Source organism: Tachyglossus aculeatus, chromosome Y2, assembly GCF_015852505.1.
Source record: "Tachyglossus aculeatus isolate mTacAcu1 chromosome Y2, mTacAcu1.pri, whole genome shotgun sequence".
Classification (NCBI taxonomy): Eukaryota; Metazoa; Chordata; class Mammalia; order Monotremata; family Tachyglossidae; genus Tachyglossus; species Tachyglossus aculeatus.
Window position 1 is genome coordinate 2,022,367 of NC_052094.1, and position 14,453 is coordinate 2,036,819.

At 57.9% G+C, this 14,453-nt stretch overlaps 1 protein-coding gene across 1 annotated transcript in view; it reads left to right on the forward strand.

The window, feature by feature from the left end:
* GMPR (guanosine monophosphate reductase) overlaps window positions 1-11,371 on the forward strand; it is a 29,015-nt gene extending 17,644 nt beyond the window's left edge. Inside the window, 1 exon segment of the mRNA XM_038768088.1 lies at window positions 7,371-11,371. Coding sequence (XP_038624016.1) covers window positions 7,371-7,403 — 33 coding nt within the window. The 3' untranslated portion in view covers window positions 7,404-11,371.
* Window positions 11,372-14,453: the final 3,082 nt, after the last annotated feature.

A 14,453-nucleotide genomic window follows, 5' to 3' on the forward strand; every position in this document is an offset into this window, starting at 1 on the left:
TTATCCTTCACTCCGCTCTCTCATTCACCCCACATATCCAATCAATCACGAAAGCCTGCCTGTCTGGGCCTGGCCATCCCCTGGCACGAGGAGCCATAAGGGACCTCCAGACTCAGGGGTCGATCGGCATCGAGGAGGCGAAGGGGAGGGGACAGAGCAGCCATCTGCGATCGATCCGCGAATCGTTCGAGCGCTCCGGATTGGGAGCGTTAGAGAAGCGGCACGGCCCACTGGAAAGAGCAAGGGAGACCCTTTGGGCCGTGTGAATGTGTCTCCCGTCGGCGGTTCTTTGGTTCCAGTCGTGCCCCCCGGGGCTTTTGGGATCCCGCGGTCGTCGGGGTGCGGTTTGGAGGTCCGCGTACCCCGTGCCCGTGGTATTCGGTTCGTCCCGCGTCCCGCCCGGCCCGGTCTAGTTTCTTTGGTTTTTTTCGGCGGTGCGGGGGTATCGGGGCCAGTTAGTCTTTATGTGCCTCTCGGCCGCTCGTCGCCTAAGTTGTTTATGCTGCCGGTTTGTCCGGGCGGCTCCCGTTATTAGTGGGGTCGTTGGGCGGCGGGGTTTCACTTTGGCGGCGAGAGGAAAAAAGTCATTGTCAGGTATTTTTCACCGTTGGGGGTTTCCTACGTAGGCGGAGCCCGGACCCTGTCCAAATGTGGGTGTGGTGTCATTGTCACGGCCACCTCTGGCCCCGGGCGGTTTTTAGTTTCCGCTCGTGTCAAGTCTCCTCCCGGCCTGCATATCGGACGCGGGGTCCAGCCGATCGTGCTTTTGGTTCTGCGGTCTTCAATCTCCGGGCGCTGGGGGCGTATGGCAAATGGGCCAGCGTAAGGTTTTTGGACCGCGAACCCCGTGCCTGGGGTATTCTGGTGTATGTGGTGTAGTCTGAGGGGTGCGTGTGTTGTCAGAAGTGTGAGGCGAGACTGTGATCCCCCTGTTGGGTAGGGACCGTCTCTATATGTTGCCAACTTGTACTTCCCAAGCGCTTAGTATAGTGCTCTGCACACAGTAAGCGCTCAGTAACTACGATGGTTTGATTGATTGACTGAGGCTTTTTGTTGCCGGCCTTGCATTCGGGTGGTGGTATCTATTGGGTTTTGTCGTTCCGCTTAGGCTGCTTCTCTCGCTGGGGTGTTTGCGCGTTTCCAGGACCGTTAAAAGTAGTCGGTGGCGTTTATATCCGAGAGTCTGACGGGCAAATGTCGGTCAAGAGCATCTCGGAGAATAGTCGGCGGTCAGGCCGGGAGTCGAAAAACTATTTTCTGGGTTTTGGGGGACTTTGGTTTGAGGACAGGTCGTTAGTGGCTCTTTAGGTCTGGAGGTGTCTGTGTTGTGTCTGTTCCAGTTTATCAGCGTTTCCCGGAGTTTATTCAGCTACGGGTCAGTGAAGATCCTTTTAGCCTTTGGAGTCTTTGATGGGCTTTCGTGTCCGTGTCTGTCAATTTTCGGAGTCTGGTGCTTTCGGACGGGTTCCCTTGTATCTGCGGCGGTCGTCTGCGAGCTGTATCCCTCAGTCGAGGCGTGTGAAAGATCGAGCTCTGTGTTTCGTTGTTGATTGTTGTTTGCCCCTCTGTATCCCGCCTCCCTCCTTGGCGTTTTTCCATGTGTGAGCAGCTGTCGTATGGGACTGTGATTTTTGACGGCCGTGTCGAGGTGGCTAGCAAGAAGCGGGTCAGTGAATGCGGCTTTGTATAGCGGTCGTTAGGGTGGCGGTCTTAGGAATTTTTGGCATCAAATGAGGCCCCTTTTTTGGGGCCTTTCTATCCTGGGGTAGATTATGACATTGCCTCCCCAAAGTTGTTTTCGGCCTTCCCGGTCAGGGCTTGGATATCGCGGTCCACGTTCAACCGGAGGGTCGACCGAGTTTTGCTCGTCTGTCTTCGGTTGTGTTTAGGCGACGACTGTCTTTTTTTTCCGAAAGCGATCGCGCCCGTACTGTCTGGCAGGGTCTGTAGAAGTCTCGATCGGCGTGCGGCTTTCCTTGTTTTCGGGTCTGTTTGCATTCGTGACGTCGGATCGGGTTCTGTTTGTTTTTGGCCGAATGTTCATTGTGCGCTTTGAGCTGTCGCAGATGCGTGTCGGCTTTGCGTGGTTCGGGCCACGTTTCTTTGGGGAGAGGCTTTCGGTCGGCCGTCCCTCGCGGTCTGTTTCGGCGGCGATCGGTCTCCGCTTTCCCGAAACGGAGCGGGCCGTGTCGATTGGCGGCCGCGACGACCTCGCGTGGTTATTTTTTGCCGTCTTTCCGGAGCGGGCGGTCTGGTCGGGTGTCCCGCCCGACGGCGGCCGGCGTGCGGTATTCCTCGTCGCCCGTCCGTCCGTGGGTCCTGTCCGTCGGCGGGGGTGTTTGGCGAGGACTCTGTCTTTCCGTTCGTTTGCCAGTTTCGGTCTGGCACCGTCCGTTCGGGTTCCCGTGTTCGATTCCGGCGTGCGTACTTAGGGGTGCCCGTGTGAGGTTTCCGGAGGAGGTCTCGCTTTGTCCGGTCGTGTGCGTCTGTCCTCGGTTTTGCGGATGCGTCGTTGTCTCGCACGGGTCCGACGGTTTGGAAATTTCAGGAGGTTGAGAAGGGGCCCCCTTAGTGTGATCTGGACTCTAAAGAGCCGGACGGGTGTTTCCGTGGATGGGTTTAGTTTGGGCTCCAAGGGATGCTCGGGGCAGGTTTCTCGGGGTTTGGTGGTCTTTTTGTAGGGTAGTTTTAGTTGCGGGGGGCGGGGGGGGGGTTAGTTATCCTCTGTATTAGAAATTGGGGTCGTGCCTTTTCCCCGGTCCTCAGACTTGGCTTTGGGCATTTTTGAGCCTGCTCGGGTCGGGCCGTGGACGTGGCCGGGGCTTCGAAGCGGTTTGGGCCGTACCGTTGGGGACGGCCGACGTAGCGTGTTTCGAACATCTGTGGCGTGGCTCGGTTTGCTGGTGCCAGTGTGAGGTTCCCGTTGTCGCGGGAAGGGTAGCGTTCTGTCTCGTTCAGGTAGGTCGGTTGTTTTCTGGGACTGTAGTGTGTTTAGGCTTATGGGGTGTCCCTATGTTCCGGTTTAGCGCGGCCGTCAATCCGTCTGGCTGGCTGCCGGGGTCGAGGAGACGTTTGGCGACGTCGAGCAATTTCTGTGTCGTCTGACTTAAGGCCCGAGGTTTCCGTGGAGCGCCTGTGGGCGACCCGGGCAAATGGGGGGGGGGGGGGGGGGGGCGTCATCTGCGGACGGCGGTCCTCCCCGGGGGCCTTCTTTTGGGTCCCCTCGTGTGGGTGGTGTGTGTTTTTTGTCGTCTAGGGTTAGAACCATTGCGGAGCGATGGAAAGTGTCGGTCGGCATTAAATTAGGACCGGATGTATGTAGGCGCGTGTTAGGTGTCGACTCAGGGATGGGCGCGTCCGTATCGGGCAGCTGTCTTTTGGCCATGCAGTCGGCAAGGAGTCTCCGGGAGGCGTAGGATGTGTCGGCAGTGCGCGCAGGCCACTTTTCGCCGAGGAAGCGTCCGGAGTGGCAGAGGAAAATATTTTTCGTGAAGTCCTCCGGGGCGGTTACATGGGGCGGTCCGTCGGGGGTCTTTTCTCGAGTCGCGGTTCGTCTTTTTTGGGCAGCGGGAACGGCTTTTTTACGGGTCACGGGGGAAACGCGTTTTAGATGGGGAAGAGCGGCCCTCCGTTCTGCGTCCGGACCCGACCCCAAATCCGTGCGTCGGACGTCCGTGCAGGGGAGAGGATGGCCGTTGGAGGTGCGGCCGGCCGTTTTCGGTCGGCGGTATCATGTGGCCGTTCATCGGGGGACGCGTATGTAAGCGATCTCTCGTTGGGGAACGGCTGACCGTCTGGCCAGCTCCCTTGCCGTTTCTTATGTATCCGTGCTTTTTTAGGTTTCGGGGTTTAGTGTTTTTCTGTCGGAGGGCCAATGTCCGAGGGAAAAAATTTCCGGCGTGTCTTCGGTTTTGGGCAGCGTAGAGGTTTGGCTAGGGCGGCCGTTGTGGAGATTCTCCCGGAAGGTAGTAACGGGTCTTGTTGGATTCTTCTTTGTTTCAGTTAGCGTTCTGAGCGTTTCAGAGTGGGGTTTTTCGGGAAGCGTGTGAAGCAGAGGGTCAGCCTGGGCCGTGTTTCGAGGTGGGGAATCCAGGGGGGGAGGGGGGTTGGGGTAGGCCGGGTTAACGAGGGTTCCTCGCGCGTGCTTTCTGTGCGGTCGCGGCCTTTCGCGGTGTTGTATCGAAGAGCAGAGTTTAGCGTGGCACTGTCGGTGTCGGTCTCGTTTTGGTTTTGCAGTCTGTCTGTGAAAATCTTGTCCCTTATCAATCACGGGCTCAGTGTCTGGCTAGTATGATATATATCTCGGTGGAGCTTGTCTGCCGTCTCTGTTTTGGGAGTCGGAGTCGTGCAGCGTTTGTACTTATCGTGGACTTTGGGTCAGCGTGGGGTTTGGTTCCGCCGTGGCGTCTCGTGTGGAACGTGGCCGTAGTTCGCGGGCCCTCGCCGTCTGTCGGGCGCGTGTCATGACGGTGTCGAATCCCGGCCCGCCTCGGGGGCCCGGGACAAGTCGTGCCCTCGGTCTGTGCTCGGGAGGTGTTATCGGCGGTTCGTTGTTTCGGGGATCAGTTTCGACTGTTGTCGTCAGCGGGAGATCGGCCTTGCGAGGAGAATTTTGGCGGAGGTGTCAGGTGTTGGGTTTCCGGAGCCCGCGTGGACAGGTGGCCTTTGATGTGGTTCGTTGATCGTTGCCGGGTGTGTCTCGTTTCCGGAGGTGTCAGCCGGAAGGTCTGTTTGGATCTTGTGGATCTTCCCCTTTTATGTGGCCGGTGAATTGATCGCTGTCCTTTGTGGTTTTCGGTTTTTGTTTGCTCGGTTTATTCTTTCCCGGGGAAGTGGGTGTGGCTTTTTTTGGTTGTCGTGTATAGGTGTCGCCGGTGTGGTTGGAGACGAATGGAGTCTCTTCGCGGTGTTTGCCAGTTGCGGAGGTCTGGGGTTTTTCTCGGCTCGGTAGCGTATTTGGGCAGACTGTGTGCAGCTGAGGAGTGTTTGGGTAAGGAGTTTGGCTTTTGAGCCTCAGCGGTTTATTGTCTGGGCGTCGTTGTTGTTTGGGTGTGTGTGTTGGGGGTGTGTGTGGGTTGGTGTGTTGGTGTGTGTGTGTGTGTGTGTGTGTGTTTGATAGGGCTGTGTGTCTTGCTGGCTAGTGAGTTTTTTGGACGTTGTTTGGGTGAGATGATTTTAGGTTTCCGGGGTGGCTTTGGGTGCAATGTATGTATTTGGCCGGTCTCTGGGTTAGGCTGAGGTGGTAGATTGGGTGTGTGTTGGCCTGGTTGTGGTGTTCCTGGTGCATTTTTGTCCTTTGAAATAGTTGCCTCTGTGTGTGTGAGCATGGCTTTAGATCGTTGGCCCGTCCCGTTTTGGGCTTGTTTGTGAGGTTCCGTGGTTTATCCTCGGAGGTTTGTGTTTTTGGAGCCCGTCTTTGGAATTTTCAGGATTACTTGCAGCTGTGGTTTAAGCGCCTAACTGGGCAGCCCTAGGCTGATTGTTTGGTCAGTTCAGGGCGCCTTTCTTTTTGCCTGTGTTTAAATTGTGTGTGTGTGTGTGTGTGTGTGTGTGTGTGTGTGTGTGTGTGTGTGTGTGTTGACTGTGGTGGATTTGGTGTCTGTGGTGTGTTTTGGCTGGGCAGGCTGTGTTTCTTTAGAATATGCAGTGATAGTTTTTGGGTGGGATTGGTTTTCAGGTTGGCCTGTCATGCCTGGCGTGTGTGTTTGTCTGTGTGTGTTATTGTGGCGGGGTGGTGTGTTTCCCGCGTGGACCAGAGCTGTTGGTTGTTTGGATGGGAAGTACCGTGGGGGGAGAGGTTTGGCCATTGTGTGATTATGGCTGTGTAGATTTTGCCTTGGTTGGTTCCTTTGTTGTTATTGTTCTTGGCTGTGCTGTTATCCACTGGGTGGGTTTTGGGGGCTTTTGTGTTGGATTTGGGGCTGATAGTAGGCAGGTGTGTTTGGAGGCTGTTGGGCTCTGTGTGTTTTTGTAGGTGTTTATGTAGTGCGGTTTTTTTCGGGTGGGTGGATCAATCAATCAATCGTATTTATTGAGCGCTTACTGTGTGCAGAGCACTGTACTAAGCTCTTGGGAAGTGCAAGTTGGCAACATATAGAGACAGTCCCTACCCAACAGTGGGCTCACAGTCTAAAAGGGGGAGACAGAGAACAAAACCAAACACACTAACAAAATAAAATAAATAGGATAGATATGTACGAGTGTCAAGGACTTTGTTGTTGTGTGTGTGTGTTGTGGGCAGGAAGCGTCGCAGGCGGCCTGGGCCTCAGATGCGGCGGTAGGGACGTTCGGCCCGGGTTCGGGGTGAGGCTTCGTGCCGGATCTATTTGAGTCTTCCTCTTTTTTGGTGGTCGTGTCGGCCGAAGGTCGCCGGTGATTATCGTGTCCTGGAAAAGGCGGCTGTCGTGTTCAGGTGATCGGGTGTGGCTCCCGTAGGGTTATGGCCCCTTTCTCTGCCGGCGTGTTGGGTTTGGGGATCACTGATCGCACTTGGCCGTATGTGTGGGTGGGTTTGGAGCTCACCAAGGTTTTCCCTTTGCTTTTTGCGGGCCTTTGGCTGTGGCAGCTGCTTTGGCCCGGGCTTGTGAGGGGTTGTAGGGCTGTGGTTTGGGCTGGGACACTTTGAGGGCAGGTGTGGTCATTTGGGCGTGTTTGGGGCCTGTTTGTGTTGTAGTGAGTTGAGCTTGGGGCGTTTCTCTGTGGTGGGGTCAGTTGACCTGGGTGGGGTCGGTTGGCCTGTCGCTTTGGGCCGGTGTCACTGTCTCGGAGTGAATTGGGGCCTGGGTGTCTGGGTGGCCCTTATGTAGGCTGGTGGGGTTTTCTGGGCGGTTTGTTGGGCCGGGGTCTTTTAGGTGGCCTCTGGGATTGCGGCAGAAGATGTCTTCCTGGATGGAGAGGCTGGGGAAGGCTGGGCCTTCTGGGGTGGGGTGGGGGGCTAGGTGATTGCAGGAAGGTGTTGGGCTCGGAGGCAAGGGGTCGCCTTCGGATCCCGCTCGGGTTGGGCTCGGGTCCGGGTTGCCCTCGGATGCGTCTCGAGGTGGGCTCGCTTTTTCGGGAGTTTGCGATCTGGGAAACTTGGAGCGCTCGGGCGGGGCGGGGGGAATGTTTGTTTCGGGGGCTGGATGGGTCTGGCCCAAGTTCGACGCGGGCCCAAGTTCGACTCTTTTTTTATATAATATATAAATATAAGTCGAACTTGGGTTTTTTCGACTGGCCTCCACATCGCTCGGAGGTGTGCGGTTGGACACACGGGCGAGCTGGCCAGCTGTCCCCCAAACGGCCCGGGATTGGCTAGATGCTCGATTTCCCCTCCAATGGACGGGCATTCCGAGGGACGTCTTGCAAGCGAACAGACTCTCTGTCGCTAATAGAAGAGGAAGAAGAGATCCCATCTCGACGACTGAGTCAAAGAAAGATTCCGGGGAATCCTCTCGTCAAAGCCTGCAGGGCTACCATCTCTCCTCCGAGCATTACGGACACGGCCTGCCGGTAGACATTCTCCCTAACTGTGAAAGCATACTCTCATTCTCACGAGAACTTGAGCAGATGACACATGCCACTGACACCGAGTGAAATGATAGGGTGCAGCCTCTGTACTGGAGGATTGGGTGCACGTCTACAAACCCCCGACCCCCTCCCCCCCCCCACCAATGTAATAGGCAGCTCGGGAACAGCTCCCTAACATTTGACCACTCTATGAGTATTTCACTCCCAATGGCCACCCAAAGACAGGGCGAATCACTCACACACCTAAAAAACACCGATCACCTTCATTTGCGGGGATTCTACACTCCATGCGACTCGTATGGTGAACCGCCCATCTCGGCTACGGGATCGATCTCGAGAGAATCTCTGGCTCGCCTCTTCTACGGCCCCCTAATGTTCATTAGGGCCCCGAGAATCGAGACTGTCCGTGGGTGACGCTGAAATGCTCGGGTTGGATCCGATAGACAGAGAACTCGACGGAATAACTCCACATGAGAGAATAGCTCTCCACGGGGCGGCCAGCTATTTCGCACGTACCATGAAAACACAGACCAGGTCAATGTCCATCCAAAACACTTTATTTCCAATTACAAAGGGAGGGGGTATGGGCCGCAAAGACAACACATCGCATTTGCTACATGTCTTAAACACTCCACCCACCAGACGACAACCCGTGCCACCGGGCAGCCCGTCGGGCCTACGGACGGTTCGACGCCCAGCTCGGCACGGATGCGGGCGGGCGGACCCAAAGGAAGACGGGGACCCGAGCGTGGCGCCCGTACGTCTCGACCGACCGAGGCGACAGAGACGAGGGGCCCGGCCGGGAACCGCCACACTTCGGGCCGTTTCCGCCCGGCTATGGCCCGCGGAGATCTTCATCCGGCCCGACTCGGGAGACGCTCTCGAGACGATTGTGCCGTGTCGGCCGCGGTGGGGCTCCGAGGTCACATCGGAAGGGACGTCCGGGGGAGCGACCCGGGGCCCCGGGTAGGGCGGCCCTACGGTCTCTGGACCCGATTCGGAGTCGGACCCGCGGGTGGAAGGACGGAGTCGCTCGGGGAGCCGTACCCACAGACGTGCGTGAACCCGTGATCTCTCTACATAAAAACCTCGAGATTTTGCGGGCCTCCTCCCGACTCTACCGAGCTACCCCTAGACGGCCTGGCGGAATCGGCGTCGACGCTTCGGGATCGAGATCGCGAAGTGTCCGTCGGAAATTGCCGTGGGTGTCCACGCCCAACCGTGGCCATCCCCCGAGAAGCCTCTGGACAGTTCCCCTTTTACTGCCGTCTAACTCTCTGCCTCCCCTCCAAAGGGATCTCCTCTGTGAAGTGACACGACCCCAACCTGTTATGGGAGCTCCACTCGACACGAGGGAAACGGTACAGCTCACTGGGGAACCCACAGACACTATCCTTGGGAGAGGGACAGCTCGCATTTCCGGCGTGAAGACCAAGATACCCACGCCGTCCGATATGCAAAGGCCGAGAGGTGGACGATCCGAACGAGGGCGCGGTCGACTCTGAGGACCGTCCGACAGCGTCGGGCGGAACACACGATTTCCAACAGTCACCCCCTCAAGGACGAGTCCGATCGGCCGTGCCCGTCCGGATCCCACGTGGAAGACGTTAATGTGCCCTTCGAGACCTTGCCCGCGCCGGTTAAGGAGAGCACAACGGTGAGACGCACAGAATGAGCCCGATACATCTCTCGTCACGTGACCCCGGGCGCGACCCGCTACGGGTCCCGCCCGACAGAGGCAGAGGTGCACGGTGAGGGAGCGGTTCCCCACGGGAAACTCTCCGATCGCCAGAGTCGAGCCGACACCCATCGTGTCGCACTTACGTTCCTCCCCCGTCGTGGTTGCGTTCCGTCCCGTCGGGTGCCTTGTTCCGAGGCGGGGGTCTCTGGCCCGCGACGCTCAGGATGTACTTTCGTCACGTCGGGGCGAGGGATCCAACTCTGAGACTCTCATCTTCCGAAGCCGCCCCTTCCCGGCTCGCCTCGTCACGTCTCTCCGTTCCGACTCGGGGGAGGTTCGGGCCGCGGCTTCGGCGGTATCACCCTCACTAGATCGCCTGCCCAACCGTTACGCGATCCCGTCCTACATGCCTTGTGACCGTACCCTCCATCTGGTTGCATGCTCCAAGGCTAGACCTCACGCGATTCCATACAAAGGTATCCTAGGAAAAAGAAACAGACTTAGTGGACGGGACTCGGACTCCCGCCGGATCCGAGGATCCGTCTGTGGACGGTGTTACACGGACGTCTCGACGCGCATCGGACTCCTTCCGGGGACAGATCACCGCCGTCGGGATTGCGACGCGAGATTCATGCCTCGGACTATGCCCGAACGGGCACGGGGACGTGACCAAAGGCCTAAAGAACAACTGGGACCCGATTGCCAACTTTGACCCTCTGAACGTCGGTATGCCAAAGTCCACACGCACACTCTCGGAATTCTCACCTCCCTCCAGATAGCCGTCCACGACGAGACATCATAGGCCCATGAGGTCGCTCGGTCCGCCGCTCCATTTAGACGAGGAGGCTTTTCCAGGCCGGACCACCACCGTTCGACGACGACGGCGCCGAAGATGGCACGCATGCTCTCTGGCCGTTGCCTTTCAGAAAACAAGTTACCTTCTCTCGAGGGATCGAGGACAGACTACGCCGGCAGAGTCGGTGGCGGGATCCGACATGCGGGGCAACGATGAAGACCCAAAACCCGAAGATATCTTCGTGGGGATGCCCACCAAAAAGGGCGCCGTTACAGCCTGCCCCGGAAGACGCGTCGAGCCCGGGGCCGGTGCCCTCGTCCCCTGGGGACTTTACCGCCGGGGGACTGGCGACCTCCCGGTCGGAAGGGGGACCGTTTGAAACTCAAGTCGAACGGCCAGAAGCCCCAGGGGAGTGGGCCTCCGGGTCCGGAGCGGCGGCGTCATGACGCCGAGAACACTCCTCCGCCCAAATGGCCCGACTCCCCCCACACGTTTCCACACCGAGGACCCCGGGAAGGTGCCGTGCAAACGGACCATGTTGCCAGAAACGACAGCGTGGGTACTCCCGAAACCACGGCCGGGTGCCGGGGCGGCCCCGTCTCCGTCCGCGCCTCTGACGCTTAGAGGAGCCGATACCGAGACGGCCCCTTCCGGGACTCGGTGCCAGAAAAACCGACCTGGACGGCGACGCTCCTCTGCGGGGATGTTTGATCCAGCCGGGGAGATTTTGGTTTTTCAAGGTCCCGGGAATTGTCCGCCTGTCATCACGTGACGCTCCTTTCCATTACAAACCTCACACTCAACCTCATCTTTCCACCAGAAGTACCTTCCCGACAACTCGGTGAGGTGCGGGGTCTGCGGGCTGGTTTCCGCCCGGGTTCCGTGACGGAGGGTCGCTCCTACTGCTGCCGAACGTAGCTCTGAGATAGAATAAAGATGAGAGAGAAAAACACGGTCACGTGTCAATTGGCCAAACCCAAGTGTCAGTGCACCGTTTAGAACTGCAGATTACTCAGGGTGACCCTGGAACACAACACTGACTGTGTGGCACACGCTGAATACAGCCAGAGGAGGAACGAGCACCTAAAGCGGTAAGACGCAGTCCCTGCCCTGCACGGTCTGAGTTGGAGGGACTCCGATTTGATCCTCCTTTTACAGCTGAGTAGGAGGTGGCCCAGAAAACTGAGGTGACATCTACTAAGTACTTACTGGATGCCATCATATTGACTACTATTCTGAGATGGAAGAGGACAACGGCGCAGCCTTGCTTGAGAGATGACCGGCCCAGGAATTTCCTTCCTTCCCACCTTGCATCCGGTTGCCGGAGTGCTTCCGGTGTACCACGGACTGTTCTACATACTCGGGAGAGTAAAGCATTGCAAACCACAGCCTCGTTCCCCATTCGCCACACCCTGACGGTCGACAGAGGGAAGGGAGGCGGGAAGAGAGGTAGGGGGAGGGGGCATAGAAAGACAAAGAGGGTAAGGGGGGAGGACGAAAGAAAGACAATGACGGGGGTGGGAAGGGGGGAACCTGCACCGACAAACAACAGATGAAAGGTGACATCACTAAACACAACACCTAAGGCACAGCAAAGAGAAAGACGACTTGAAGTGGGCTGGAAGACCCAGAGAGAGAGGCCTGGCAGAAATAGAGAAGGGACAGTGAGGCCTGGAACATACATAAGGGATTGGGGATGAGGGGGCACACAAACAGAGTGCGGGGGAGGGAGATCGAGAGAACATGGCAACAGATTTCAGAGAGAGGGGGGAGGAGGCACAAAGACCGCCATCACAGATAGGGTCAATACAAAACCAACGGGGACTAGGGGCCGTAAACATAGGGAAGGGAAGGGTGGACAGGAAGAAAGGCAGAGACGACAGGTGGGCAGAGAAAGGGGAGAGGGGATGGGGGTTCACCAAAAAAAATCCAGAAGACATGGGGAGCAAGAACCAAGAGAAAGGGGAGAAGGGGCGGGGAGAAAAACACAGGGATGAGGGGGAAGTAAGAGGAATAGAGGTGGGGGAGGTCAGCAAGAAAGAGAAAGGGAAAGGTGGCCCACATAACTGACCAGAGAGGCGATGGGTGTCTGGAAAAAAAAACAGCAAGAGAGAACGGGAGGAGGAGGAGGACTAGGGGAAGGGAGGCAGGAAAGAACAGAGAAGGAATGGAGATCCGGAAAAAGGAGGCAGGGGCCAAGGGGCCCCCACGGCAATTATAGGGGAAGGGGTCGGGAAGACACCGAGAGGGGGTGGGAGGTCCGGGACTAACAGAAACAAAACCGAGAGGGGAGGTGGGGGCCGGAAGAGATCGTTCCAGCCCGACAGAGAAGGGGGAGGGAAGCGAGAAGGAAGACACGGGATCGGGGGGAAAACAACACAGGGGATGGAGGTCAGGAAACAACCCCAGGAAGAGAGAAGGGCAGGAAGAAACAGTGAGAGTAAAGGAGGCGCCTGCAGAAACAAACAGGGGATGGGGGCAGGAAGAAGGACAGGAAGAGTGTGCGGATGGAAAGAAACCAAGAGGAGATGCAGAACCTGAGGACAAGAAGCAGAGATAGAGGCAGTAAGAAAGAATGAGATGGACTGAGGGAAGATGAAACAAACGGAACCAGTGGGCTAAAAGAAAGAGAGATGGGGAGCGGGCCAAGAGGGAACATGCAAACAGTCATTCGTTCCTACTTTTGGAACTCCTACTGCCGGCGGAACACTCCGGGAAGCGCTTCATAAGTAGCCGTCGGCGACTCGGAGAGCCCGTCCCGGCTCCCAAAACGAGTTCACGGTCTAGACGGGAGAGAGGGCCGGGATGAAAACAAGGGCTTGGGGGGATTAGGGACACTTACAGAGGGGATGACGGGAGTGGACCAAACAGGCTGGCGGAAAGCAGGCGGGGATGGGGGGCCCAGAGGACGGGGAGTGGAAGGAGCGGCAGATGGAGAACCGGGATAAAGGAGGGGAAACAAACGGGGGGGGGGGGCAGGAAGAAGGTCAGAGGGGGAAGGGGGCAGAGATACACCTATAGGGCAAAGGTGCCCAAAGAAACTTCTAGGGGATGGGGGCCGGAATAAACATAGAGGGGACGGGGGGGGGGGGCGAACGAAAGTCTTGGGGGAAGGGTGGGCGGGCCAAAAGAGAAGGGAAGGAGAGCCAGAACAAATAGAGAAGGGGGCGGCCATTAAGACGAGGGGAAGGAGGTCGCTGAGCAAAACGGAAGGGGAGCGGATTCAGAGAGAGTACAAGAGAGTGGGAAGCGACAGGGTTGGGGGCCACAAAGAAAGACCGGGAGGGGGGCAGGAAGGACCTCACAGGTGACGGGGCAGGAAGAACCTGGGGGGAAGGGTAGCGGGAAGTAAAAGAGAGTGAGGCACAGGAAAAACCAGAGACTGGGATGGGGGCAGAAACCAAACGCAACGGGGATGGGGAAAAGAAGAAACAGGGGGCCAGGAGGGCCGAGAGAAATACAGTGGGGGGGGGGGGGAGGAAGAAGCAGAGTTGGAGGGTAAGCGGGAAAAATAGAGGTGATGTGAGTGCAGGAAGAAACAGAGAGGGAACGGGGCCCGGAAATATCAGACTGTGGAAGACGGGCGGGAACAACCAGAGAGGATGGGCCAGGAGGAAACAGAGAAGGGAAGGGACCAGGAGGAAAGAAAGAGGGGTGTGTGTGTGTGGAAGAAACATAAGGGACAGGGGAGGGGAGAAACAGACACACAGAGTGGTGGCAAGAAGAGAGAGACAGGGGATGCGGGGACTTAAAGCGGCACCGACAAGGCATTTGGGGCTAGGGGATCCTCGAGACTCCCTGACGTCGTCTCTACGGGCGGACAGACAGACCCCGGGCACGCCTCGGCAAAAAGCCCGTCCTCCTTACGGCGTTCGGCCCCCGATCCGTACTCCCTCGATACCCGCCGACCCGGATGGGGACCGCGGATATGGACCGCATCCTCGGGGCCGGGCCCGCAGAGATCACCGTACCAATTATTTGGGCCTCGGGAAAACGCTTACTCTGTGCAAAGCACCGTCCACAGAGAACCCGCCGACCGAGCGCTCTCTCCGGACCCTGACGCCGGGGGCCCCGGCTCGCTCCCTGGCCTCGCGATCCTCGGGGTCACGGGCGTGTTCTGACGTGGCGAGACACACCGGGTAGACCGGGCGGTCGAGACCTTAGTTACCTTCAGAGGCCAAAGGGGGGAGAGGTGGCATGACAAGAAAAGAAGAACCAACCGAGGGGAGAAAAAGGAGGCCGAGAAAATCGGCGAGGAAGAACGAGAGAACCCAGAGGGAGAACCCCCAGAGGGGCCCGGGTTAGGCAGATAGCGGGAAACGAGCTTTGAGGGGTCGAGGGGGTCGTCCAACGGGTGAGAGGCCTCGGGAAGGTCTACGGGGGCGGGACGGGAGAAGGCACCCTGACGCCTTAGAGGAAAAGATGGAGACAGAGGGGGTCACCTGGGGTCCGATGAGTGGAACTCCTCAC